The 27,298-nt window shown below is 41.0% G+C and overlaps 1 protein-coding gene across 1 annotated transcript in view; it reads right to left on the reverse strand.

Annotated features, from left to right (window-relative positions):
• plxnb2b (plexin b2b) overlaps positions 1-27,298 on the reverse strand; it is a 224,437-nt gene that overhangs the window by 76,293 nt on the left and 120,846 nt on the right. The window contains exons 8-15 of the mRNA XM_080437931.1: positions 26,561-26,689; positions 24,358-24,458; positions 21,897-22,023; positions 18,304-18,463; positions 13,715-13,826; positions 6,668-6,779; positions 3,545-3,646; positions 1,709-1,804 (exon numbers count right to left, since the gene is read on the reverse strand). Coding sequence (XP_080294057.1) covers positions 1,709-1,804; positions 3,545-3,646; positions 6,668-6,779; positions 13,715-13,826; positions 18,304-18,463; positions 21,897-22,023; positions 24,358-24,458; positions 26,561-26,689 — 939 coding nt within the window. The remainder of the gene's footprint in view (positions 1-1,708; positions 1,805-3,544; positions 3,647-6,667; positions 6,780-13,714; positions 13,827-18,303; positions 18,464-21,896; positions 22,024-24,357; positions 24,459-26,560; positions 26,690-27,298) is intronic.

The following is a 27,298-nucleotide window of genomic DNA, read 5'->3' on the forward strand; positions in this document are numbered from 1 at the left end:
TGTTTTTATGCTTTAATGAAATACCATCCTAATTCTAAACACTTAATATCCAAATTTGGCTCATTGTTTTCTAAATTATCTATTCCATCAACAACTCATATCAAGACCTCATGGGAGGCTGATATTGGTGTGGAACTGTCTGATGAGATCTGGAGCGAGGGTTTGAAGAGGATTCACTCGAGCACAGTCAATGCCAGATTGCAGCTTGTCCAGTTCAAGGTCATGCACAGATTACATTACTCTAAGGTCAAGATGAATAAAATGTATCCAACTGTTTCCGATACCTGTGACAGATGCAACATCTCCAAGGGCACGTTGGGTCACACCTTCTGGTCTTGCCCAAGGATTGTTTTATTTTGGCAAAACATTTTCGCTTGGTACAGCAGAGTATATGGTTTTGACATCGAACCTGATGCACCTACTGCATTGTTTGGTTGCTCAGAGGCCTCTCTTGATCTGCCGTATTCTGTCCAGCAGACTCTTATGCTTGGCACACTGGTAGCAAAGAGAATGATTTTAACAGAGTGGAAAACTGCCACCGCTCCTTGCTTTACCAGATGGCTTAATGAATTTGTATCCTTGATACACCTGGAGAGGCTTCGTTGCAACAAACCGGACAGTTTGGCAACATTTGAATATATATGGGGTCCTGTCGTGACTCATCTCGACTCTGTGTGACTGCTCTGTTTTTATGTTTTCTTTTTTACAAGCTCGATTGTTAATGTGTCCAATTGTATATTGTGGTCTGTTGTACTCTGTCTGCCCATATATTACTTCATTGAGATAGGTTAATTACTCATGCTTACACATTATAGTCTGGTGTTTGTTTGTTTGTCCTGTTGTGTCTTGTCTTATGAAAAAATCAATAAAAGTTAATATATATAAAAATATATATATATCTCATCCTTCATAAGTTGTCTTAACACATTAACCGCCAAGAACGTAGTCCTACGGTCCGTTAAATCCAACTGTTAAGCGCCGAGACCGTAGCCCTACGGTCCGCGGTCTTTTCGCGCTAATAATGTCCGGGTTCACTTTCGGATTTTTTTTTGATCCACTTCCGTTTCCGGTTTGATGACCGGAAATAGAATTATTTGGGATCCGGTTTTGACGATCACGTCCGCCCTCGTTCTACAGACGAAACTGAAACTCAATTCTCTTCCTGTAGTTTTTTCTCCTCGCATTTCACTGTTTAACGTAATCCGCTCTAACTACAACATGGATGCCCCGTTTGACACGTGGATTTCACTGGGAGATACGTTGAGATGTCGCGGATGTAAACAGACCGCTACGGCTCAATCTTAAGGATTTTAACACGATCTATGGCGACATGAAAAAAACAAAAAAAACAACAAAAACACCTTGGCGCTGGTGAGTACATTATGAGATTAACCTCTGGCGGTTGATGTGTTAATAACTGAGCTACTGCCAGTGTTGCCAGATTCTGTGAGAGAAACAAGCAACCAGGTCTAGGAAAACCAGCCCAAAAGAAGCGACTATGGGCCACATGAGCACTTTAACATATAAAATGCTATTTGAAAATAGCAGATCTACAAGCTCACAACGCGTCGCGATGCGACGCGTTGTGAGCTTGTAGATCGGCTATTTTCAAATAGTAATATTGCGGGGAAATGATAATAAGCAGATCTGGCAACCCTGGCTATACTGCCACATTCAGGTCACATGCACAGCAATCAGAGACACTGACGTTGAAACCGCTGAAGCTGTAGAAGTGTCCTCCCTCCACGATGACCGCCTCCTCTGTGTTCCTCATCAGCTCAGTGCCGATGGTGAAGGTGCGGCCCTGCAGAACGAGACAGAGACGAGGAGGAGGAGGAGGAGATGACTTTGTCAAGGTCAACTTTATTTGTCCCAAACTGGGCGATTAGTGTTAACACATTGACTGCCTAGAACGAGTTAACTCGTTTTTACTCGTTTTTAAAATCCATCACTTGATTGCCTAGATCGAGTTAACTCGTTTTTAAGGAAAAAAAATGTTTTCCAAAAAAAAAAAAAAAAAAAAAAATATATATTTTTTAATTTGACCCAAAGACCAAGGAGATATGATTAGTCAAAGATCTAGACTCCTATCCACTTCCTTGTTAACTTAAAACTTTAAAATTTTGTATCTCAGCTCCTGAGTACTTTTTTTTTTTCAATGAAAAATCTCTGGCAATAAACTGCAAAAAATCTGAAATAACTCAGGCAATCAATGTGTTAAGAGCAGATCAAGAACATGTAAAACTATTAAAACACATTAAACATACATGTAACAAAAACATAAACATAAAACGCCCACAAGATCCAGATCACAACAACAGCGACAATAGCAAATATAGCAACAATACCCCACTCCATCGTAGACAGCAGACTACCACCATATTGTACGTAAAAAGAAAGCAAGAAATATCCTCCTTTTTTTCACTCCTGGTAAATTAAAGGGATAGTTCACCCAAAAAAAATTTTTTTTTTCTATCGATTAGTCACCCCGTGGAGACTTGAATTCATGGATATTTTTTTGTTAGTAGGCAGTGGTTCCGGTAGGAGACACAAAGGAGACTCTTTGTGTCTCCTACCAGAACCGCTGCCGGTCATCAAAAACAAAAACAAAGAAATATCCATGAATTCAAGTCTCCATGGGGTGACTAATTGATTGAAAAAAAGTCATTTTGGGGGTGAACTATCCCTTTAAATTAGTAAATTAAAATATGTGAAGGTGCGTAGACTGTTTGCCAGTAAACTGTAATGCTGCTGCTGCCTGATGCTGCTACTTGTGTCATAGTTTGTGATAATATGTATTTGTCTCTGTTGTGTTATGAGGACCACAATGGAAATAAGCCTTAGGGCTTTATTGTGTTTTTATCCTCTGTGATATTGTGTCTGCTGTATGTGTGTGAAAGTGCTGATGTGCTCTTTCCTTTTATCCCCAAAACGTATTCGCTTTAAAAAATACATATATTTAAAGATTTTTATATAATAAAAAAAATAGCAGATCTGTCTTGTATATATGCTATTTTTAAATAGCCACGATGACTTGTTAGACAGGTAGCCCAGTCTAACATAAATTATCCCTAATAAAAATGTTGTGAGTTTAAACCAGTGGTTCCCCTACATTTTTAGCCTGGTATCCAGCCTGCTTCGCTACGTTCGGCGGACTTTTTTTTCTCTCTTCGCTTCTCAGTCTGGAGAGCACCCTATTGACTCGTTTTGCAGAACTACACTGGAACTACATATGTTACGTTGGGCAACGTCGTTGCTGATTGGATGTTGTTCAAACGAATGACGAATCACAACGATCACACTGTTTTTTTTTGTCCCGCCCTGCACCACAGACCAATCAGAAGCCACGGTAGGTTTCGAAGCTTTTGGCATGTCCCGCCTCCCTTGGAGATAGGAGGCTTTCCAGACTGAGAAGCGAAGAGAGAAAAAAAAGTCCGCCGAACGTAGCGAAGCAGGCTGGATACCAGGCTACTACATTTTAGCTCGAGACCCAAAAGAGAAATTTGATGTCTCCCCGGGACCCAAATGCCATTGACTGACATACCTTGTACACGTCCAGGTGGATGCCCTCAAAGCTGATGAGTGTCTTGAAGCCCACAGGGATGAGCATGGGGTCTGGGTTCTCGAACCGAGGACAATTTCCATCCTGAGAGGAGATGAAAACAAGACATAAAACATCTCCCCCCTCTCTCAGAATTGACATTTTTAACTCATTAAAGGAATAGTTCACCCAAAAAATTACTTATTTTCTATCAATTACACACCTCATGAAGCGTCCTACCGGATACATTAGCATCTTTCCGCCGGTAGTCAAATTATTGGCTTAGGAATGCGACGAAACAGAAAAAATCTTGATTAATTCAATGCTTCATGGGGTGTGTAATTGATAGAAAATACGTTTTTTTTTTGGTGAACTGCTCCTTTACGACCTGAGGCCGATTCTACAAATCAAATGTCTGCTCAACACTTTCAAGATTTTTGAAAAATAGCAGATGTACAAGCTCGAAGAGACGAGCTGTGAGCTTGTATATCTGCTATTTTTTAACAGCCAACGCTAAAATGACACAGATGCTTTCCTGGTTTTAATGGGTTAAATGTACCTGACCACATGAACCCTATAGTCCCTATTCTGGGCATGTCATAATAGGTGAACATTAATTTTGGCAAAAAGAGCCGAGCATTTGGCAAAAATAAGCTTATCTACAAGATCACAGCGAGTCACGACGTGAGCTTATAGATAGTCTATTTTTGCTATTTGACGTCCCACTTGCAATCTGGCATCATCTAACCCAGGAGGACCTTCTGTCATGCAAGATGGCAGGAGCTGATCGGATATAAGATTTATTTTAAACTAATTCTATAGAGGGGATTCAAGAACACATCATCCAACTGCACATATGCGCATTTAAAGGGGTAGTTCGCCCCCAAAATGACTTTTTTTCCCTATCGATTAGTCACCCATGGAGACTTGAATTCATGGATATTTTCTATGTTTTTGTCGCATTCCTAAGCCAATGTCTCCAACCGGCAGCAGTTCCGGTAGGAGACACAAAGATTCTCCTTGCCTACCGGTCAGCTGGTCATCAAATCATTGGCTTGGGAATGCGACAAAAACTAAACAATATCCATGAATTCAATATCTAATCGATAGAACAAAAGTCATTTTGGGGGTGAATTATCCCTTTAAGCATGCAGATGTCTAAATATATACCTTACTTTTAGCAACTTTTTTCATATTCATACCCTCACAGAAGCCAGAGGGCAGAGGCTGAAACACATGTTAGCATAAACATGGTTGGTGTTTAGTGTCCTTGTAGAGCAGGGGTGGGCAACTTTGATGATGGAGAGGGGGCCACTATAATTCCACACCCACTCCAGGGGGCCACATTGCATATTGTTGCTGTCGGGCAGAAATCTCCAGTATATCTCCATATTTTTACTTTTTTCGTAAATGAATAGTTCGTCATTCTAGTATGTAGCAAAAATAGCTGATCTGCTATTTTTGCCGTTTTTGAATTGGAATCCTGAAAAGTAACATTTGTATTTAATTTCAAATGCATTTAGTTATACTTAAGTTAACTTTATGAAGTTAAATACAAATAAATTGGACATAAAAAAGTCATTAAACTAATAATATAGACTGAAGTGATTAAAGCAGGTCATGTTAGCATGTTTGGAATTGGAACAGCTGAAATCAATATATCAGTATTCCCATATTAACCTGCGGGCCGCATTAAGTGAAGGTGAGGGCCGCATGTGGCCCACCGGGGCCGCCAGTTGCCCATGTATGTTGTAGAGGAAGCACAGAGCTAGTAGCTACAGTGTGTGAAACCCCCCTTAGTCCCCTAGCTCATTTGAATGTTGGTTCATATTTTTGCATACAGTACGTATGCCTTCTGTGCTTCCTGCCTTGTACTTCACAGTGACGGTGATGTGTCGCAAAGCGCTTTTTCTTTCCTTTCTCTGCGACTGCTTCTGCGTCTTGTTTGGATTTGGCATTATTATTTGTGTGCTTTGTTCTGCTCTGTGTCATGTCTGTGTGGTTGTTTGTGATAAAGAATGAAAAATGTCAATAAAAAAGAATTTACGAAGGCGCTATAAAAATGACATTATGATTATGATTATTTACAGCAGACAGACACAGAGGGTGAAGGCAGAGCAAGTCCTGAGACGAACTCAAAACAAAACCCATTCAATCAAGGGAACGCATCTGTGTCATTTTTAGATTTCTTTGGCTATTCAAAAATAGCAGATATACAAGCTCATATAACGCGGCATCGAGTGCCGCGCTATGAGCTTGTAAATTGGGAAAGTGCGTGCAAATCTTTGAATATATATACATTTTTAACTGAGATCTTTGCTTCTGGGTGTCCCTGGAACAACATATTTTGAGATGGGGGTCTCTGTGGACAAATACATATCATTTTGGGGGTTCTTGACATGAAAAAAGTTTGAGAGCCACTGATATTATAGAAACATAAGTTTTCCCAAAAAAATATATATAAATATTCAAAGATTTGCACAGATTTTTGCGATAAAAAATAATAAATAACAGATCTACAAGCTCGTAGCGCGGCACTCGGTGCCGCGCTATGAGCTTGTAGATCTGCTATTTTTGAATGGCCAAAGTATGAAATAATGGTTATAGCTAAAATGACACAGTATGCGTTCCTGGATTGAATGGGTTAAACCTCAGTTCCCCTCTCCCATTGGATCAGGATAACCAAGGTAAGGTTAACCACTTACACACTATACTTCATTGACCAGGGTGGTCCACCAGGGGTCTGTACTTGGTCCCCTCCTTTTTCCCCCTGTACCCCAAATCTCTTTGCTGAAAATAGCCGATCTTACAAGCTCAAAACGCACATTGTGAGCTTGTAGTACGTCTATTTTTGCAGAGTGCTCGCCTGTTAATGACATGCTCAGTCAGGGTTCGAGTGGTTAGGATTGAGTGTCCTTTCAAGCACAACTTCATAGCAGCCAGGCTCTTCAGCAGTGTTGCCAAGTCTGCTTATTATAAGACAAATACATATACGTATTTGTCCGCAGACCCCTGCATCTGTTTTCGTAGATCTGGCCTGCTTGTTTCTCTTGCACAATCTGGCAGCGGTGCTCTTGCAAGCCACTGCCATGGGAATAAAGCTGGGCGAGCGGAGGGGTCACTCACCTGGTGGTGTTTGATGATGTTGGGGCCGGTCACGGTGTCGTCCATGTCACTGCAGGTGTGATCCAGTGTGTTCCACTGGCAGCCCCACTGGCTGCTCACACAGGACATGCACCTGGACACCACACACATACACACACACACACACACACACACACACACACACACACACGTAATAATTTATTTATGTCCAGATAACACGATACAAGGACACACATATTTACAAGGTGCTGAAAAAAAAATTAGAGACTGCAAATCTTGGACAAATACCCACACAAATACCCTTCAGGGGTATAAAGTAACAGCGTCTTCGTATGAGGGGCCGTTTAGGCCAAAAATAATGAAACACTTTCACACACGCTAACGAGACAGTCTTATACTTACTACTGAAATGCTTTTACATTCAATTTTGAGACACTTTCAGACATACTGATGAGACACTCTTACATATACTACTGAAATGCTATACGTTCAGTATTGAAACACTTGCACACTCACTACTGAAACACTCTCACATACATACATACTTTGTAAATAGATGCACGTTCATATATGAAACTTTATACATACTCATCTGAACACTTACGCATACATATGAGAAACACATACACATACATATATACTTCTGTGCCATATACACATGCATACGAAATGCTTGCACGCATACAAGTTAAACATTTATACATTTATATCTGAAACACTCACACATACACATATGAAAAGGCTGCATGTATATCACTGAACACTTGTACATTTACAACTGAATTTCTTGTATATTATTACAAACTAAAATGAAAACTTTAGATGCATGTGCAAGCCTTTCACATGTATTCATACATGTCATTTCAGTAGTATGTATAAATAAATTCAATAATATATATACACATAATTTCAGTGATATGTATAAGTGAGTTCAGTATAATGTATAAAAGAGTTTCACATGTATTCATACAAGTGATCTAAGTAGTATGTATAAATGATTTCAATAGTGTATATATACACCATTTTTAAAGCATGTACAGATCATTTCACATGTATTCATACAAGTAATATCAGTGATGTATATAAGTAATTTTGATAGTATATATAAATCATTACAATAGCATATAGATCATTTAACTATAATGTATATAATTTCACATGTATGCATACAAGAAATCTCAGTAGCATACGGAAGTGGTTTCAGTAACACCGGAAGGCATAGGCAGGTGCGCGGGCCCACCAGGAAGAAACTTCCAGAGAGAAGGAGAAGATAAGAAGGAAAAGACAAAGGCAGCATGGAGGGGAACGGAGACCCACTTTAATTAATTTGATATCGAATACTAATATATCACCTGCGCAGCAGTGTAAGGTCCTTACACACTGGGGCGAATTCTTCATGCAAATAAAAAAGTTTTTTTTCGCCTGTTTTTTAAAACCTTATAAAGTCAATGCAAGCTTCCACATCAAAGACGAAATTTCGCGGAGCGAAAATGCGTCTTTTATTTATTCGGACAGCAGTCATATTTTGTGGAAATGCTGGTGACTGCTACTCTGACCAATCAAAATGCATTTATGTAGGCCTATTCATTTTATTAAACAATCTAGTATAGGCCATCCATCCCATTGGATGAGCGCACTGGTGCTCAAAATGGGGTCCGGGGAGTGGGGACCCCCAGGGGTGATGCGCGGGTCAGTTTTTTTTCATAACCCGCCCCGCCACGGAGCACAAGTTCAACAAAACAATATATAAATCAACGGCCCGAGAGAGAGAGAGAGCGAGCGAGCGAGAGAGAGAGAGCGTGCGCGATCGAAAGAGAGAGAGAGAGAGAGAGAGAGAGAGAGAGAGAGAGAGAGAGAGAGAGAGAGACCCCCTCGCATCACTACCAGGGTCCTTGGGACTCGGGAGTGTTCTGGGGGTCCCCAGCAGTATAAACACTTTAACCATTACATATATAGCCTATATCAGCTATTTGAAAATATCCAATCTACAAGCTCACAATGCAATGCATTGTGAGCTTGTAGATCTGCTATTTTCAAAAATATTTGACAAATTGTGAAAAACACCATAAATATTATATGGTGGTCCCTGGCACTGACCTCGTGGTTGGACTGGACATGGATACAGTCAGTGGAGAAAAAAAAGTACTCACATTTTTACTTTAAGTATCAATACTGCAATGTAGAAATACTCTGTTACAAAGTAACAGTTAAGTATAAAGTCCGGAATAAAAAATTTACTTGAGTAAAAGTAGCCTACAAAAAATTAAATAGGCCTACCAAAAGTAGAAAGTAGGCTACTCATTATGCAGAATGTCCCATTTCACAAGTTTTCTGTATGACATATACAAATCTTTTGAAAATAGCAGATCTACAGATCTGTGAGCTTGTAGATCTGCTATTTTCAAATTGTCGAAATGTATGATGATACAGACTTGGGCTGGATATAGACCAATCGACAGTGTAAAGTAACTAAGTACATTTACTCAAGAACCGCCTGCCGCTCCAAGCCGCTCCGGCCGGGGCCGCGAACCATACGCAGACTGACACAAAGAGAACCATAAGTGCGTAGCTCTCCGATCAAAACTTCATAAAAATTTCTCCGTAGGCTAATCCACACGAGTTTACTAGACTTTTGACCAATCAAAATGTATCTATGTATTAATTGTATTAAACACGCGTCGCTAGGCCATCCCATCCAACTCCTGTTGAAGATGCGCGCATCGGTGCTCACAGTGGGGTCCGGGGACCCCCCTGGGGGGTGATGCGTGGTCAGGTTTTTTTTTTCTTCATTTAGAGACAGACAGACAGAGACAGACAGACAGACAGACAGACAGACACCCGCCCGTCCCGCGCTGCCGCGCATCACTAGGGGGGTCCTTGGAAGTGTTCTGGGGGTCCCCAGCAGTTTAACCACTTCAACCCATATAGCCTATACATCAGCTATTTGGGGTCAGTGCGGACCCGTTCGGTGCCCCCCGGGACGGTTTTGTCAACGGGGGGTTTTGTGTTGCCCTCAGAATCTTTTTGGTGCCACTATAGCATTAATCTTTTATTTTTATTTATTGTATATCTGCTATTTTTGAATAGCCAACATATACAATATGGATAAAGGGTTGAAAATGTATTAAAACCTTTTGCTGGGGACCCCCTCAAGGACCACTGGTTGAGAACCACTGATTTAAAGGAAATGGCTGTAATGACAATGCAGGGGCAGTTCTATAACTTATCCATTAATTTAGATGAAATAGAGTAGAGCAGGGGGCTTCAACAGGGGGTCCTCAGAGTTACTACAGGGGGTCCGCCAAATCATTGTGTGATATGATTTTTTTTTTTTTACATTAACCACTTGAACCCTAGCAGCCGAAAATAGCATATCTACAAGCGTCACGTTTCAACTGCGCGGACGGTGTTACACGCAAACGTGTTACCTAAAGAATTCGGTCTGAGCATGCGCAAAATGGCGGCTCCCGTGGATTATTATTGATATTTGTATCGTCTTTCTAAGACAATTTCTAAGTGGATTTTATTGTTTATAAAGTAGGATAAAGTAGGACGTGGTCATGCAAAATGGTGGTGTCCCGTGGATTTGTAAAATATTCGCGGTAAAAAAATATTTTACCGCGAATTATTTATATATTTTTCTGGAAGTTTCTTCCTGGTGTGCGCGCGCACCTGCCTATGCCTTCCGGTGTTACTGAAACCACTTCCGTATGCTACTGAGATTTCTTGTATGCATACATGTGAAATTATATACATTATAGTTAAATGATCTATATGCTATTGTAATGATTTATATATACTATCAAAATTACTTATATACATCACTGATATTACTTGTATGAATACATGTGAAATGATCTGTACATGCTTTAAAAATGGTGTATATATACACTATTGAAATCATTTATACATACTACTTAGATCACTTGTATGAATACATGTGAAACTCTTTTATACATTATACTGAACTCACTTATACATATCACTGAAATTATGTGTATATATATTATTGAATTTATTTATACATACTACTGAAATGACTCGTATGAATACATGTGAAAGGCTTGCACATGCATCTAAAGTTTTCATTTTAGTTTGTAATAATATACAAGAAATTCAGTTGTAAATGTACAAGTGTTCAGCGATATACATGCAGCCTTTTCATATGTGTATGTGTGAGTGTTTCAGATATAAATGCATAAATGTTTAACTTGTATGCGTGCAAGCATTTCGTATGCATGTGTATATGGCACAGAAGTATATATGTATGTGTATGTGTTTCTCATATGTATGCGTAAGTGTTCAGATGAGTATGTATAAAGTTTCATATATGAACGTGCATCTATTTACAAAGTATGTATGTATGTGAGAGTGTTTCAGTAGTGAGTGTGCAAGTGTTTCAATACTGAACGTATAGAATTTCAGTAGTATATGTAAGAGTGTCTCATCAGTGTGTGTGAAAGTGTCTCAAAATTGAATGTAAAAGCATTTCAGTAGTAAGTATAAGACTGTCTCGTTAGCGTGTGTGAAAGTGTTTCATTATTTTTGGCCTAAACGGCCCCTCATATCTTCGCCACATTTGGCGGCTACCGATAGTAGAAAATATTGCAGAGAATTTATCAAGCTGCTAGGCTGCTTTTTTTTGGCATCCCAAGTTGTTGAAGCCTCTTACAACCAACCTATGTACGTACATGTCCTAGGGTGCCAAAGATAAACGCAAGTAGATTGAACCTATAACCTAGCTCTGTGATGGTATGGAGGAGCGGCTGGTATTTAATGACTTTGGTCATAAAAGCTTCCTCTAAGTCAAAAGGTGCAGGCCACTTCAAGAACGGAAACTGATCTGGAGCCTTCATTGACAACAACAACATCTGGTGTAATAGCAGATGCTGTGCAAAGATTTCAGGATTTTCAGTACATGGTTCCATGTTTCAACATGAGTTGAAACATGGACGGTTTGGCACAGGAATGTTGGTACATTCTCACAGACATTGTAAAATGTTTAGAGACACACACACACACACACACACACACACACACACACACACACACACACACACACACACACCCCCCCCCCCCCCCACACACACACACACACACAACCGAGTGCCGTGCTATGAGCTTGTAGATCTGCAATTCTTTTGAAAAATCGTGACAATTTGTGCAAATCTTTGAATATATATTTTTTAAAGCGAACATTTGTAACTCAAATCTTTGCTTTTGGAGGGGTTACTGGAACAACATATCATTTTGGGGGTCCTTGACATGAAAAGGTTTGAGCACCACAACAACATACAGTACGTTTTTCAGAAACAGTTAGGATTCAGAAGATGCGTTCCCGGATTGAATGGGATAATTTAATTATGCATATATGTACGTCCATGCGGGAAAAAAAAACATGCACGCGCAAACAAATAAAATATATAAACATGCAAACTCATCACGGCACCTTCCGGCGCTAAAATCCATGCGGCTGACAGTGAAATGGATCTGTGCGACTTCCCATGAACAAAGCTCGTTCATCATCACACACATTCCTCTGGCGGAGGACAACAAAGAAACAAAAAGTGTGTGTGTGTACGGGAAGCTGCTGCGAGAGGGGGATAAAGAAGGAACCGTTGCTGTCGGGCAGAAACGTCGTATCTCCATATTTCATTTTTTTATGTATTTTTCTTTTTTTGTCAACTAATACCCCTACTTCATCTTACAAGAGTGGCACACAAAAGAAGTGAAAATAGCCGATCTACAAACTCACAACGCCTCGCATCGCAAGGCGCTGTGTGCTTGTAGATCTGCTATTTTCCCTACTTTAAATCGTAAATACTAATACAAAGAGGAACAGTTTTGGATTTAGAAGGTTTCCACCACCAACAAAATGCAGAGATGGGGGGGGGGGGTAAACACATAGGGAAAGATCGAATTTCAGTTTTTGATTAATGAAAGGGAAACGGAAGCAATTTCCACCAGCTTGGAGATAATAAAACAAAAGGGTTTAGAAAATGCAAGAGGTGCGTTCAATCCTGCCATCAGTCAAGCGTCGCAAATTACACACAGACACACAGACAAAAAGCCTTCCAGTCTCATCTGTGTGACTGCCGTGCCATCCATTTGCATCAAGGTTGTTGTCACGTGATGGTGGCGCTCGGTCGCAGTGGTGGAAGAAGTACTCCTTGAAGGGGTATTTACTCTGGCTTTTGTGTGCTTTTGTTGATATTCATTCATTCACTCATTTCAGACACGCCCCCTTGGGCCTCGTTCACTAAGCTCGTTTACGCACATATTTTGCACTTTTCCACGTTAACCCCATATGGTTGAGTGTCTTTTCTGTTTTCCGTTATAGTGGAGAAAGCTTTCACTGAAAATAGCAGATCGACAAGGTCACAACGCGACGCAAGCTTGTCGATCTGCTATTTTCAGCTTTCTCCACAATACAGATGCTGGGGTTTAAGTGGTTAAGAGTCTGATTCGTCAATCTTTTTATGTCCATATTTCATATAAATCATCTCCATATTTAAAAAAAAATAATCCGTAAATGAATGCCCTAAATCATCCAGGAGTGTCGCAAAAAAGTAGTGAAAATAGCCAAATAATATATAGGTTCAAAGTGGCCAACTGATTTTGACACGTGATCCTGTGTGTGTGTGTGTGTGTGTGTGTGTGACCTATTCTTGTTTTTGTTGTTTTTGTTTTTGTTGTTTCTCTTGCACAATCTGGCAACGTCGCTCTTCATTATGCACAGGATTGTTGCACACACCAAAATCCTTGTAGTGGTGCCGGCCCACCCACGGATGAAAAATCCAAATGATAGCCAAAGTGCCCATATTTTATCCTGGACGCAGAAGAATGAAAACCCAACGTTTCAGCAGCTCACTGCCTTCTTCAGAGTACCCTGAAGAAGGCAGCAAGAACACTGCTCTTCATGCCACTCTCATGGGAATAAAGAGTAATATTTTTTTACATACAAGGTTTCCAACTCGACAGCTGTGGGGGGCACAGCTGGAGACCAGACACACACAGAGAGAGAGAGAGAGAGAGAGAGAGAGAGAGAGAGAGTGATGGCTGACTCACGGTGTGTTGGCAGCTCTCTTCACAGTGGCGGCACAATTATAGAACTTGAACTCCCGCGTCGCCAGTTCCACGCTCTCGTTGAAGATGACCTTGATGGGCACTGCCACGAAGTCTAGAAGGGCACAGCAGCAAAAAAAGAGTGGGTTCAGAGATAACACTTTAGACCAGCCCCCCACCCCCCCCCCCCCCAAAGAGACCCCTCGTACCCGAATGTACAAAAATACATGAATTAATCACTTGAAGGAGCACTTCACCCATTTTCAACCTTATTTCAGATAATTGGTCCTCACCAATGGTGATAATAAGATGGCATAAGGCAAGGCAGTGTTATTTGTATAGCACATTTCAACAACAAGGCAATTTGGGCTCTACAGAAAACATCACGAAAAGGAAACACAATTATAAAATAACATTAGGATGCATGGAACAAAAGAAGCAAAACATAACAGATACAATTACAGTGCAGAAGAGAAAGACAACAGGAAAAAAGAAAAGTGAAGTGGCAAACAGAAAGGTTGTGTTTTAAAATAAATAAGAGTGGCAGCAGACCTGCAGTTTTCTGGGAGTTTGTTCCAGATTATGTGGTGCATCAAAACGAAATGCTGCTTCCCCACGTTTATTTTTGGTTTTGGGGACAGAAAGTAGACCTTTATCCCAGATGACCTGAGAGATCTGGAGGGTTCATGATATCGCACACGATCAGAAAATTATTTTGGCCCTAAGAGGGAAATCGTGTCATCTGAGATACAGATGGCACATCTCTGCTGCGTCTCATTGGTGGACAGTTCAGATACCTGCCTACCCAGTGACATCATCGATGGGGATTCCAAGCTAATAGAAAAGATAGCACGCTGAAATAGAAGCCATTGTTCTCGCATTAATAAACAAAATATATATTTTTTTTATCTGGTTTGAAATGACCAAACCTGCCTGTCGATGGTGTCAGTGGTAGGTAGGTTTGTGAACAGTCCACAGCCCTCCTCGGAGACACCGAGTGAATAGACAGAAATGGTGCCATCTTATAATGAGCATTTAGTGAGGACCAATTATATGAACATAGGTTGAAAGTGGTTGAGGGGGTCCTTTAAGCACTATTTCCAAAACCGCGAAAATGTTTAATTGTTGTTGCTGTTGTTGTGTTTTTATACAGATAAAATAAACTGGATATTAACTCATCGCGTCCCATAAAAATGGGTCCACAACCCAAAATGGGACCCTACGTTCGGGAAACACTGCACTGAAGGCGTGCGTGCGTGCGTGCGTGCGTGCGTGCGTGCGTGCGTGCGTGCGTGCGTGCGTGCGTGCGTGCGTGCGTGCGTGCGTGCGTGCGTGCGTGCGTGCGTGCGTGCGTGCGTGCGTGCGTGCGTGCGTGCGTGCGTGCGTGCGTGCGTGCGTGCGTGCGTGCGTGCGTGCGTGCGTGCGTGCGTGCGTGACAACAACAAACTCTGCATAAAACATTCGGAACCTAAAGCTTCATCACTCAATATCTCTAAAATACACACTATCTGTAAATAGTCACTATTTAATGGACAAATCGCTTAACCCATTAAGACCGGGAACGCAGCACGTGTGTCATTTTTTTTATTTCTATGGCTATTCAAAAATAGCAGATATACAAGCCGCGCTATGAGCTTGTAGATCTGCTATTTTTTTTGGGATTTGTTTATGCAAATCTTTGAATATATATATTTTTTTAAGCGAAATGTTTTAACTCAAATCTTTGCCTCTGGGGGTCCCTGGAACAACAATATTTTACAAATGTTCGCTTTAAAAAAAATATGTTCAAATGATACAGATGCGTTCCCGGTCTTAATAGGTTAAAGGATAACTCTGCCTATACAGTATATTATGCATAACGTGAATCCTGTTATTCTATTTATGAGGAGTGAAAATATGACATTAACACATCCTGATGCATTGAGTGTGTGGAGACTAGAGCATGCTCTCTCTCTCTCTGTGCTGGAAAATCACAGCCTGCCTACGTAACATGATGCATTTCAATTAGTTTCATGTAGGCTGCCAATTTTCCAGTGCAATGAGAACAATTAAAGGGCTGCCTCAGTAGCAGATGGATTCTAAAGCATCAATTACGTGAGATCTAACAGGCTCCATTTACAGTTGTTTTTTTTGCTGTTTTAGTTGTGTGTCTAGTATGTGGAAATCGCAGGGGTGGAAAAAGTACTCAAATTTTGTACTTCAGTAAAAGTATCAATACCCTATTGTATAGAAATAGTTTGTTACAAGTACAAGTTTGGTATTCAAAATTTACTTGAGTAAAAGTACAAAAGTATTGGCATCAAAATACACTTAATGTACCAAAAGTAAAAGTACAATTTCACCAGTTTTCAAATGTATAAAATGTACAAATATCCTTTGAAAATAGCAGATCTATAAGCTCACAAAGCGACGCATTGTGAGCTTGTAGATTGGCTTTTTTCAGATAGCCAAAGTATATATAGGGTTGATAAATAATTGCAGTGGAGTAAAAGTATAATATTTGCCTCTGAGATGTGCTGGAGTAGAAGTAACAGTATAGAAAATTGGAAATACTCCAGTAAAGTTAAAGTAGCTAAAAATTGTAGTTAAGTACAGTACTTGAGTAAAGGTACTTGAGTAAAGGTACGTATTTCTCCTTGTATTGCTCCGCCTTAAGTACAGCACTTGAGTAAAGGTACTTAGTTACTTTACACCACTGATACACAGAGTACCAATCTGATACCGGTGCATGAAATAACTAAATAAAACAAATCGTTCCAGTCCTTCATTCTGATTGACTGAGTGCCGTGGTAAAATGCTTGATAAGCAACACACCTAAGACATATATCATATATCACTATCACTGTGCCAACATTTGGACATTATTCACAGTGCCGTTCCATGGATGTATATCATCATTCACCACTTTACTTTTCATATGGCAAGGTAGAGGCGCGCTCCGTTTCGTCCTGTGTGTGCAAGGTTTTACAAATCACTTTTAAACTAGGCAGATGTACCACTCGGTGCCTTCTACAGCACCTTACTGCTTTGTAAGTAAGTAAGTATGTACGTAAAATGTATTTATAAAGCACCTTTCGAAACAATGTAACAAGGTGCTGTACAATGGAACAAAATATAAACAAGTTACAAAATGGGTATAAAATGGTATAATAACCCAATAGAGTAATAATACGACACAACAAGGATTAAACAATCCTTGTTGTCCAACAAAACATTGACCTGTACAAGTGAGTCAGGTAAAAACTTCATGAGACAAAATGCTTACGAAGCAAATGTGTTTTTAACTTTCTCTTAAAACCGTCGACTGACTCAGCACTTTTTAAAGCCAAAGGTATAGGGCGTTCCACAGTGTGGGAGCAACCACTGCAAAGGCCCGGTCACCCTTTGTTTTGAGCCTGGTAGCGGGTATCTCCAGAAGGCCTTTGTCAGAGGACCTGAGGGATGTCACGTTGTTCTTAGGGGTTCAGTAGGTCGGTGATATAAAGCAGGAGCAGCCCCATGTAGTGCTTTATAAGTATACTGTAGTTAAAAGGATTTTAAAAGCTATGCCTTTGTGCTTGCAGTTGCAGCGGCTACTTTCTTGTAGAAATGATTGTTGTAGTGAAATTGTCATTGAAAACTGTTTTAATTTGGATATGTTTGTGATTGTGATGATCATATTGCCATTAGAGTTCTCAACGGGCCTGAAAATTAAGGCCCGGCCCTAACTGGGCCCTACTGGGCCGGCCCGAACAATTACCATACTTTTAGGCTCGAAAAAAGGTGGTGGTGTCATCATGTGCTTAATGTCCTCAAAGTCACGCATCCAACAAGCTTTAAACTGAGCAGATCCGTTCCAGAGAAAATGGCCAAAACATTGGATTTTCGATAGAGTTTTGGTCAATGTCGCCTGTTTTTCTTTAATATCACGGGGTAGGAAAGTTGGACGGCCACAAACTAGATACCTGAGTAAAGTTGACTTTGAGCTGCATTCAACACATCCACTGCCATTTCCGTCTGCCTTACCGTTAGGCCGCTAGGGGCAGTTGAAATTTATTTTTGGGGGGGTAACATATTTTCTTTTTTTTTCTTCACGGAACCCAAGGCTCGGCCCGGCCAGACTAATAAGCATAGATTTTGGGCCCGGCCTGGCCTGGCCTGAAAACGTCGGGCCGGGTCTGGTAGGGTATAGGGTCGGGTTCGGTCAGAATTTGAGAACTCTAATTGCCATATTGGTAACCCTTTAAAAAAATCTATAATACATGCAATAATACATGGTTTACCGTGATTTTACAAAGGCGAAGAGGGTTGGAAGAGGCTCTCTACATGTCTCTTGTGGCTTTAATATTTTGGGATTGGTAGAGATTGTGCTTAACATTACACTAGCCTTTCAGTGCTAAAACAGAGGCTACAGGTACTCATCACCAAGTGTTGCCACAGACAGTACTATTATGAATCAAAACAGATGCATGATAATGCTTAATTCATACTCCGTCGTATAGGCCAGTGTCTTCACCAAACATCATAGCCAATCTACAAACTCACAATGTATTGTAGGTTTCCAGCGAGAGACACCATAACACACATAAATCGGGCTTTATTAAAGGTCATACCCTGGTCCTCAGGTGTAGGTGGTATCACATCTGGACTGGGTAGATGGCAGGAGACCTGGCCTGGTTCCGTCATTTTGCCGACGCTTCTGAAGAAGCTGAAAACACAGCGCAGACTGTCTGTGGGCGCAATGGAGGGGAGGGAGGGGATGTTGATCTGAACCTGAAAGACAAAAAGGGCAATGGAAGACATTAAGGATGCTGGCGTTTCAATTATAGCTGAACCGCACACCGATATCGATCTGTTTTTCTCAATTTCTCTATTTTTTACCCTCATTGTTGTTTATTTGACAGTATGAATGTTGACCCTATAGGCTGATCATTACATTGATAATTGTTTCATTGATTATCGTCTTTTTGAAATGCCAATATTAGCAGCAATGTCTCCATTCATTACGCTGATAGTTAGATCTGTCCATTTCTATATCGTCTCTGTCGGGACTCGGGTGGAAACCTCATATGTCTAAAACTGTTACTTTTCAGGATTAAGATTCAAAAGTAGCAAAAGTAGCAGATCTACAAGCTCAAAACGTGTCGCTTCGCGCCACATTTCGAGCTTGTGGATCTGCTACTATTGATGCTTTTGTGTGACGCTGTAGGTATGATCAAGTAGAGCAGTGGTTCTCAACCAGTGGTCCGGGGACCACCAGTGGTCCTTGAGGGGGTTCCAGGTGGTCACCAGCTAAATGATGGAAGAGTTGGTAACCAAATGGACCCTTATTAGGTAAATCTTTAACTCTTGAGAGCGTAAGACATGAAACATTTGGTTTCATTTTTACACTCTCAAGAGCATTGATTAGTCTACAAGAAGTCTAACACAAGTAGAGAATGAAGAAGAATTGGTATTTTGTTCAACGTGGCCTGTTATCTCTCCTATGGTACCAACATCAACATAGCATGGAGTTGTGAACAAGATCTTATCCAACAATGACAAAATATTCATGTTTTGGGTCTGAGAGTCTAAATCTCATCAAATGGTGGTTCCGTGGTTCAAATGCCGCATAAATAATGGACCTTGATATGAAAAAGGTTGAAAACCTTTAAAAAAAAGTTAAGCATTAATTTACAAAAAAAAACACAAAAAGTTAAAATATGGAGTTCAAATAATAGGAGGTTTCTGCCCGACAGCAACTATATACTGTATATTCGCCCCCTATACATGTTGGGGTTCATGTTTGTACCCGACGAGGACCTCTGTAGGTCAAAAAGTTGTACTCCGATCGAAATAAAGTTATTCTGGCAGCTTTTAAGACAGTGTGTGGGGCTGTTTTTCCCTCAGCTTTACGTGTCCTTTTTTATCCAGACACCCGTCCGTCTGTGCTGGGGATTTATTTTTGGATGTGCGCGCACTTCTTGGACGGAATTTCAATTATCTCAGCACTTGGCTCTTGGCTGATTATTTCAATATCTCACCACGCCAAGGCGAGCAGAGGAGAGACGCAAGGTTGAGAACACGATATACAAGCGTGCCTTGTATGGGTTGAGCTAAATGTAGCTTTTGGAAAGACAAGGACAGATAGGTATGATGGGAACATTAGCATAAAGCCAGAGAGAGAGAAGAAGGGTTGTCCCGGTAGCTCAACTGGTAGAGTGCGTATACCATGTCAAGGTCCAAGTCCTTCAAGCCCGGGTTTGAATAGAGGTTATAATAGTTTTGGATTTTTCATTATGGATTAGTTTTATTTCGTTTTGAACTTTTTTTCTTCTAATTCAGTTAGTTTTAATTCGTTTTTAGAGCGGGTTTGCAAATTATTATTTTTTTCATTTTTGTGACAACTTTTAGTTTTAGTTTAGTTTTTTATTAGTTTTAGTGTTAGTTTTTTTCATACTTTGGGTTATTTGTCAGGTGCAGATTTTTTTTCTCAATTTTAGCTTTCGTTATTTCATTAGTTTTCGTTAACTATAATGACCTTGGTTTGAATCCGTCCCGAGGCCATACGCTGAAATGTTCTCTCTCTCTCTCTGTCTCTCTGCTGCCTTTCCTGTCCCTCTACTCAGTCACTATTTAAAAAACATCTTCTTTAAAAAAAATAAAAGTCTGAGAGGAAAAGAAATGAAGTAAAAGTTGTGAGAGCGTAAGAGAGAGCCTCTCCATCTTCTGACTGAGAGCACAATCAACCAGTCGGTTATTATACGCCGGCTCAGAGTTTTCTGGATCAATACAGAGCAGAAAGTCTGAGAGTCAAGGGTAACTGATTCACAATGGAAATGTATTTGTATTACTCCGGCTCTGTGTGTGTGTGTCTTAGCCTGGCATGGCCAGACTAATATCACTGCGTCGATATTAGTCTGGAATCTCTGTGTGGAACCTGCATTTCCAAGGGGTGAAAAATAAAAAAGCCTCTGGTGATAATAAACCCACCCCATTTTTGCATACTGGGCCCTGATTGGTGCCCCACAACTTCGGGGGGCAGCGAAATCCAATCACGACCGAGCGGGACCCCCGTGGGGTCCCCAAATTATTTTGGTTGGGTCCCCAGATGAGTAGTAACATTGTTTTCTCACTCGACAGTAAACAAACCAACGTACATTATATAGTAAGTGTATATACAGGGTATCTGCACATTTGTAAAGTTACAATTTAAGGACTTTAAATAACGTTTTAAAAGCCAAATTGTCAAATGTTACTTAAGAAAGAGGCAAACGTTGTGAAAATAGCCGAGTGCGAGGCGTTGTGAGCTTGTATTTCGGCTATTTTCTCAATATTCATCTGTGGAACCGAGTCAAACTAAATGTAATGCCTACAATTCCAAGTGCTTGGAACTGTGGGGTCACCCAGTTCAAATATGATTGTTTTGGGGAGTCACAACCGCCCAAAGCTCACAACCAAGCTTGTAGATCAGCTATTTTCGGCTTTAGTGTAAGTGGCATTCATAAAATGACCGTCCTAAAATGTCTGTCCTCACAAGTATACTAATACAAACGTGTGTGTAGAATAGCATAGAATAGAAAAGGATATTGGCAACAATTAAAAAGCACAATAGGACCAATTAAAACCGCCAAAATGGATTAATTACAAACGAGCCAAAGCTCGTCTCTGTTGTGGTCCATTTCAAAACAAACACCACCGAACAGACTAAACAATCAACCATACAAAGCAGAACAAATTAGAACAAGTGATTTAACAAAGGCACACCGAAAGATGGAGTGGGTGTGTGTGTGTGTGTGTGTGTGTGTGTGTGTGTGTGTGTGTGTGTGTGTGTGTGTGTGTGTGTGTGTGTGTGTGTGTGTGTGTGTGTGAGAGAGTGAGAGTGAGAGTGAGAGAGAGAGAGAGGAAATTGATGCGGTATTGATGCCCGCGAAGTGCGGCCATGGCGGCAACTGGAAGTGTCGTGCTCCCCGCACGCTGAAGGGACAACACACACACACACACATAATTTTTCATGGCGTTGTCACTGTGACGCGCCATGACACTGTGACTGGAAATAGAACAGTTGCGTAAAGGAACGACGGGATGGCACGTCGACACAGGCTCGCTTGCGTCTAGTGGGCTTTGTACGTATAGACAATAAAGGGTTTGCGGCTGTGTCGGACACACCCGTCGTTCAGGCAGCCTGTGCGTTATTAGAGGCTGAAGAAGCCTCGGCTCAGCTCACCTGTTGGGTCTTCTTACAGGACAGGTTGGAGGGATGAAAGGAGACGATCTTCACACACTCCTGCCTGGGGCTCCACAGCCACACGTTCTTCTCCTCCGCCCGCCGGCACTCCGACCTCCTGGTGCACCTGATAGAAGGCAGAGAGAGAGGCATCAGGCATCTTCTAATGCACGGATTCACTCACAGGCCTTTTTCTAGGATCATATGTATGTGGCCACGGACCGCCACCTGACAATGTGTTGTGCCAGGGACAAATTTTAATGGGGACCCCCTGGTACCCCACCAAGGACCCCTGGGGATCCCCGGACACCACTTTGAGAACCAATGCTCTATGTCAACCACATCTAACTGGCAAAAAACCCTCTCGCCCTTTATTTGGAGACCAGGTATTCTGGACTGGGCGTGTACACAGACAGGCAAAATAAAATGTGTTGCTGTTGTTATGGTGGGGCTGGGCCTCTTTTATTGGACCCACGTTCGAGTCCTTTATGGGCGGCGGGCTGTACCGACTCCGCCGTTGCGCGTCAAACCTGTGAACCCATCATCAACAACATTAAAGTGTACCGCCCCTCGAGCTAAGAGGACCATGTCTCCTCTGGGTTTTACCAATTAAAAATAATAAGTGTATTGATCTGAGAGATTCACTGTTGAAAATCACCAGACAACTTCACCGCTCGCTCTGACAGCCGGGTCTCATTTCAGTGCTCCTGTTCTTAACCCATTAAAACCGGGAAAGCATCTGTGTCATTATTAGATTTCTTTGGCTATTAAAAAATAGTGCCGTGCTATGAGCTTGTAGATCTGCTATTTTTGAAAAATCATGAATTTTTTTTATATATATAACATTTTTAACTCTAAATCTTTGCTTCTGGGGATTCTACAAATGTCTTCTAAATCCTAACAGTTTCTTTGAAAAAACTTGCGTTGCTATAATATCAGTGGTTCTCAAACTTTGTCATATCAAGGACCCCCAAAATTATATGTATTTGGCCGCGGACCACCATCTCAAAATATGTTGTTCCAGGGACCCCCCCAGAAGCAAAGATTTGAGTTAAAAATGTTCGCTTTAAAAATATATATATATATATTCAAAGATTTGCACAACTTTTCACAATTTTTCAAAAATAGCAGATCTACAAGCTCATAGCGCGGCACTCAGTGCCGCGCTATGAGCTTGTATATCTGCTATTTTTCTAAAATAAATCTAAAATGACACAGATGCGTTCCCGGTCTTAATGGGTTAAAACAGTGAAGCGCATTTTTTTTCTTCTCTTTTCTTCCAGTTTGCTGCTTATTAAGCATTTCAATTCCCCCGTCTCCGGGATGTGGCAGATGACAGGCTTTTTCCATTTCCTGATTGCATCCGTCAGAAATACACGACACGTAATGGGCTCCAGTGCTCCCACCCCCTCTGGGGGCTTGATAAATAAGGGGCTGATGAAGAGTAAATTGCACCGGCCACCGTCGTCTCCACATGAGCCTGACAAACTGCTTTAATTTCTCTGGGCGTTGGGAGACACACGGGGAGGTGGGACATAAACACTGAGGGATGCGGAGGAGAGGCGGCCATAAAACACTAAGCCAAATACCCTGCCATTTTATACAGGTGCCCGTGGGCGCGTGTGTATGTGTGGGTGGGCGGGTATGCATGAGAGAGACGCTTAAAGGAGTAGTTCACCCATTTTCTATCAATTGCACACCCAATGAAGCCTTGAATTCATGGAGATTTGTTTTGTTTTTGTCGCATTCCTGAGCCAATAATTTGACGACCGGCAGAAAGATGAATGTCTCCGGTAGGAGACTCCGCCGGTCATCAAATTATTAGCCTCAACTTCAGGCTTTTATTTATGCCCAAAAAGAAAGCCTGGACCAAGCGTTTGACGTTTCTGGCATAGGAAGTGGGAGTCAACCTTTCATTTCCCCAACCAAGCAGAGTGCAGTGGGCGTCGCTCCAAATGTTGGGACGTCAGGGCTCTCAATGCTGCACACTGGGGGAGGGGGAGGGGCGCGGAGCAGGGCGGGGACGGGCGCACAGATCGGTGAACCAATGGGAGCCCACGGATGTTTTCGCCGGAGATTTTGAATCCGCCCCTCTCAGACGCGCTGGGGCAGGCTATCAAATGATTGGCTCAGGAATGTGATAAAAAACTAAAAAATCTCCATGGATTAAAGGCTTCGTGGAGTGTGTAATTGATAGAAAATAAGTCATTTTTGGGTGAACTACTCCTTAAACCCTACATACTTCTTGTAAGTAGGTCATATAGCAAAACTAGCTGATCTGCAAGCATTGTGTGTGTGTGTGTGTGTGTGTGTGTGTGTGTGTGTGTGTGTGTGTGTGTGTGTGTGTGTGTGTGTGTGTGTGTGTGTGTGTGTGTGTGTGTGTGTGTGTGTGTGTGTGTGTGTGTGTGTGTGTGCGTGCGCGCGTGCGTGTGTGTGTCTGTCTGTCAGACACAATGCTGACCTGCCCTCCAGCACACACCAGCCACAGTAGGGGTCCCTCAGTGCCACACAGGACTGGCAGTCAGTCTTGAGGTGGCACTTCTGCACCGGGACCTTCATGATCTACAGCCACAGGGAAGGAAAGAGGGTTAAATAAAGCAACCTTTAGAGCTGCATTAAATAGGAGCCACTTGCAGTAGGAGGTAATACTCCTCCACTCTTTGTTCTTTGTGGAAAACAGTGGGAAACAAGACCAATACATTTACTCAAGTACTGTACTTAAGTACAATTTTGAGGTATTTTTACTTTAGTGGAGTATTGCCAATTTTCAGTACTTTTACTTCTACTCCACTACACCTCAAAGGTAAATATTGTACTTTTACTCCACTACAATTATTTGAAAACTTTAGTTACTAGTTACTTTTCAGATATAAATTATTATATTATATAACATACATTAACCACTTTAGCCCTATTGTATACCTAGGCTATTTGAAAATCTACAAGCTGTGAGCTTGTAGATCGGCTATTTTCAAACATTTTGTACTTTTAATTTTGGTACTTTAAGTATATTTTGGAGCCAATACTTTGGTACTTTTACTCAAGTAACATTTTGAACACAGGCATTTTACTTGTAACAGAGTACTTTTATATTGTGGTATTGCTACTTCTACTTAAGTAAAATATCCGAGTACTTTTTCCACCACTGCTTGGGACAAATGGAAGGTTTGACCTAAGGGTGGCGCTAGAGCAGTGGTTCTCAAACTTTTTGATTGTTGTTTGTGATCAATACCAAGACCCAGTTGGAGTTTGTTCCATTATGTAACTGTTGCTGTTGTTTATAAATAATACATTCCTGTCCTATTTTAAGGCTAGACAGTTCTAATTATTTATTCTCCTTCCTGGGAAGTAGGCTACTAATCACATTCTAACAGTCCACAGTATGATGTAGAATAAGTTATTTGGTATTGAGTGAGATGTTTTCTAAATGATAAAAGTGATACAATAATAAACAAACATACATTTTCAGAGCAGAAACGTAGCCTACATTTTAAATGGGTGTGGGGGGAGGACGTTAAGGTTTTACCCCGTCGGTTTTCTTTGCCCCTTTGCTCTTTTAAATGTTTTCTAAATCTAAACCTTTTTTAGATTGTTTTATGCAAATGTTTTTTATTCTGTGCTGCAGCACTTTGAGATTTTTTTCAGCTGTAAAGTGCAATATAAATAAAATGTATTATTATTATTAAGGGGCCTGGATATTAGGATTGGGGGGGCGCTGGCCCAAAAAAGGTTGAGAAACAATGCTTTCATGGTGTTGGACGTATTAGACTTATCAGGCATTACACAATCATAAGGGCTATTTATGAAAGTTGTTGACCTATTTTCATTAGCAGTGGTAATAGCTAAATTAAAGCATGACACAGAGTGTAGCCTACTCATTAAGGCCTTAATGCACAACAGCTTTAATAGCTTAATGGCTTCTCGTGATAAACATGTTCATCTCTGCCAATTCATTCCACAAAGGGAGTACATCATGGTTTGTGGTAGAAAGCTGACTGATATGCATAATGCAACCTCTCTTACATATATTACATCTACAGATAGACCAGCCATTCCCAGCCTGTGGCCCCAGCTTGTGGATTTGCAAAATAAAAAAATATCTTTAAAATCTGTGCAAATCGTTGAATATATATTTTTTAAAGCGAACATTTGTACACAGACGGAGTTAAACATGTTAGCTTTAAAACATATACATTCAAAGATTTGGACAAATGCTCCACGATCTTTCAAAAAATAGCAGATCTACAAGCTCATAGCACGGCACTCTGATGAGCTTGTCTGCTATTTTTGAATAGCCAAAGAAATCTTAAAATTACACAGATGTGTTCCCAGTCTTAATGCATTAATACTGTAAGCATGTTAATGTATTCAATCAATCAAAAAAGAATTACGCGGACCACCCACCTGACCACTTACAGTAATTGGCTGCCAACAAAATGAACCAATATTTACAGTCAATCTGCATTGAATTGAATACCAACTCTTTTTTTTTCTACAGATAGTTGGCTATGCTTCACAAGCAGCCAGCGTAATGTGTGTTGGTGCTAATGGACAGGCAACATAAATCTCACGCTGTGAATTCCATTTTAATGAAAGCCACAAGTCAGTGTGAGATGTGTTTCAGAGCGCACCGCAGGGCAGACGTATATATACAGTATATATACCTTCTTCTCTGCGGTGATGTAGATGTGGCTGTGGCTGAGGTCAAAGAAAAGGTTCCTGTTGACCTTCTCCCCCATGAGGTCTCTGGAAGTGCTGTCGTACACGTCTGGGTTGCCGACCGTCAGGTGGACCTGGAGGAGAAGAAATCAAAAGATCATATGTTAGGTGTAAGGTCTAAGCGCAGGACTCACTTTTTGGTCAAATTGACATTTTTGCCTAGCTCTACTCTCCTAACCCAGCTGCATCATTGTGCCTTATTGCCTATGTCCTAAGCCAATCAGATGGCTTGTTTCATTCCAAAATGACTTGATGGCAGAACTGGCAGAAAGTCATTTTAAGTCAACTTGACTTAGGCAGAAATTATTTTGAAGCATTCTGATAGGCTGAGGACATAGGCAAAAGGCAGGATGAATCCGCAGTGATAGGAGAGTAGAGTTAGGCAGATATAAATAAAGGCACATAAACATGACTTAGGAAAAATGTTTTACTTTCTGCCTAAGTCATATAGGTGACTTAGGTAGAAAGTGATTGTTTTTAGTTTTCTCTCTCTTGAAAACCTTAAAAATATGATTTAGGCAATTATGCTATGAGGCTAACGACTCCGTCTGTGTTATTGGCTACAGTATATACTGATGGAGAGGGACAGAGATATGCAGTTGCCAAAGGTAAAAAAAAAAAGAAAGAAAGAAAAAAAAACACTTCATGGCTTTTGCTGTAGGCCTACACTCTGGAAATTCTGC

This window comes from Gymnoscopelus braueri (genome assembly GCF_963280865.1).
Source record: "Gymnoscopelus braueri genome assembly, chromosome: 9".
Classification (NCBI taxonomy): domain Eukaryota; kingdom Metazoa; phylum Chordata; class Actinopteri; order Myctophiformes; family Myctophidae; genus Gymnoscopelus; species Gymnoscopelus braueri.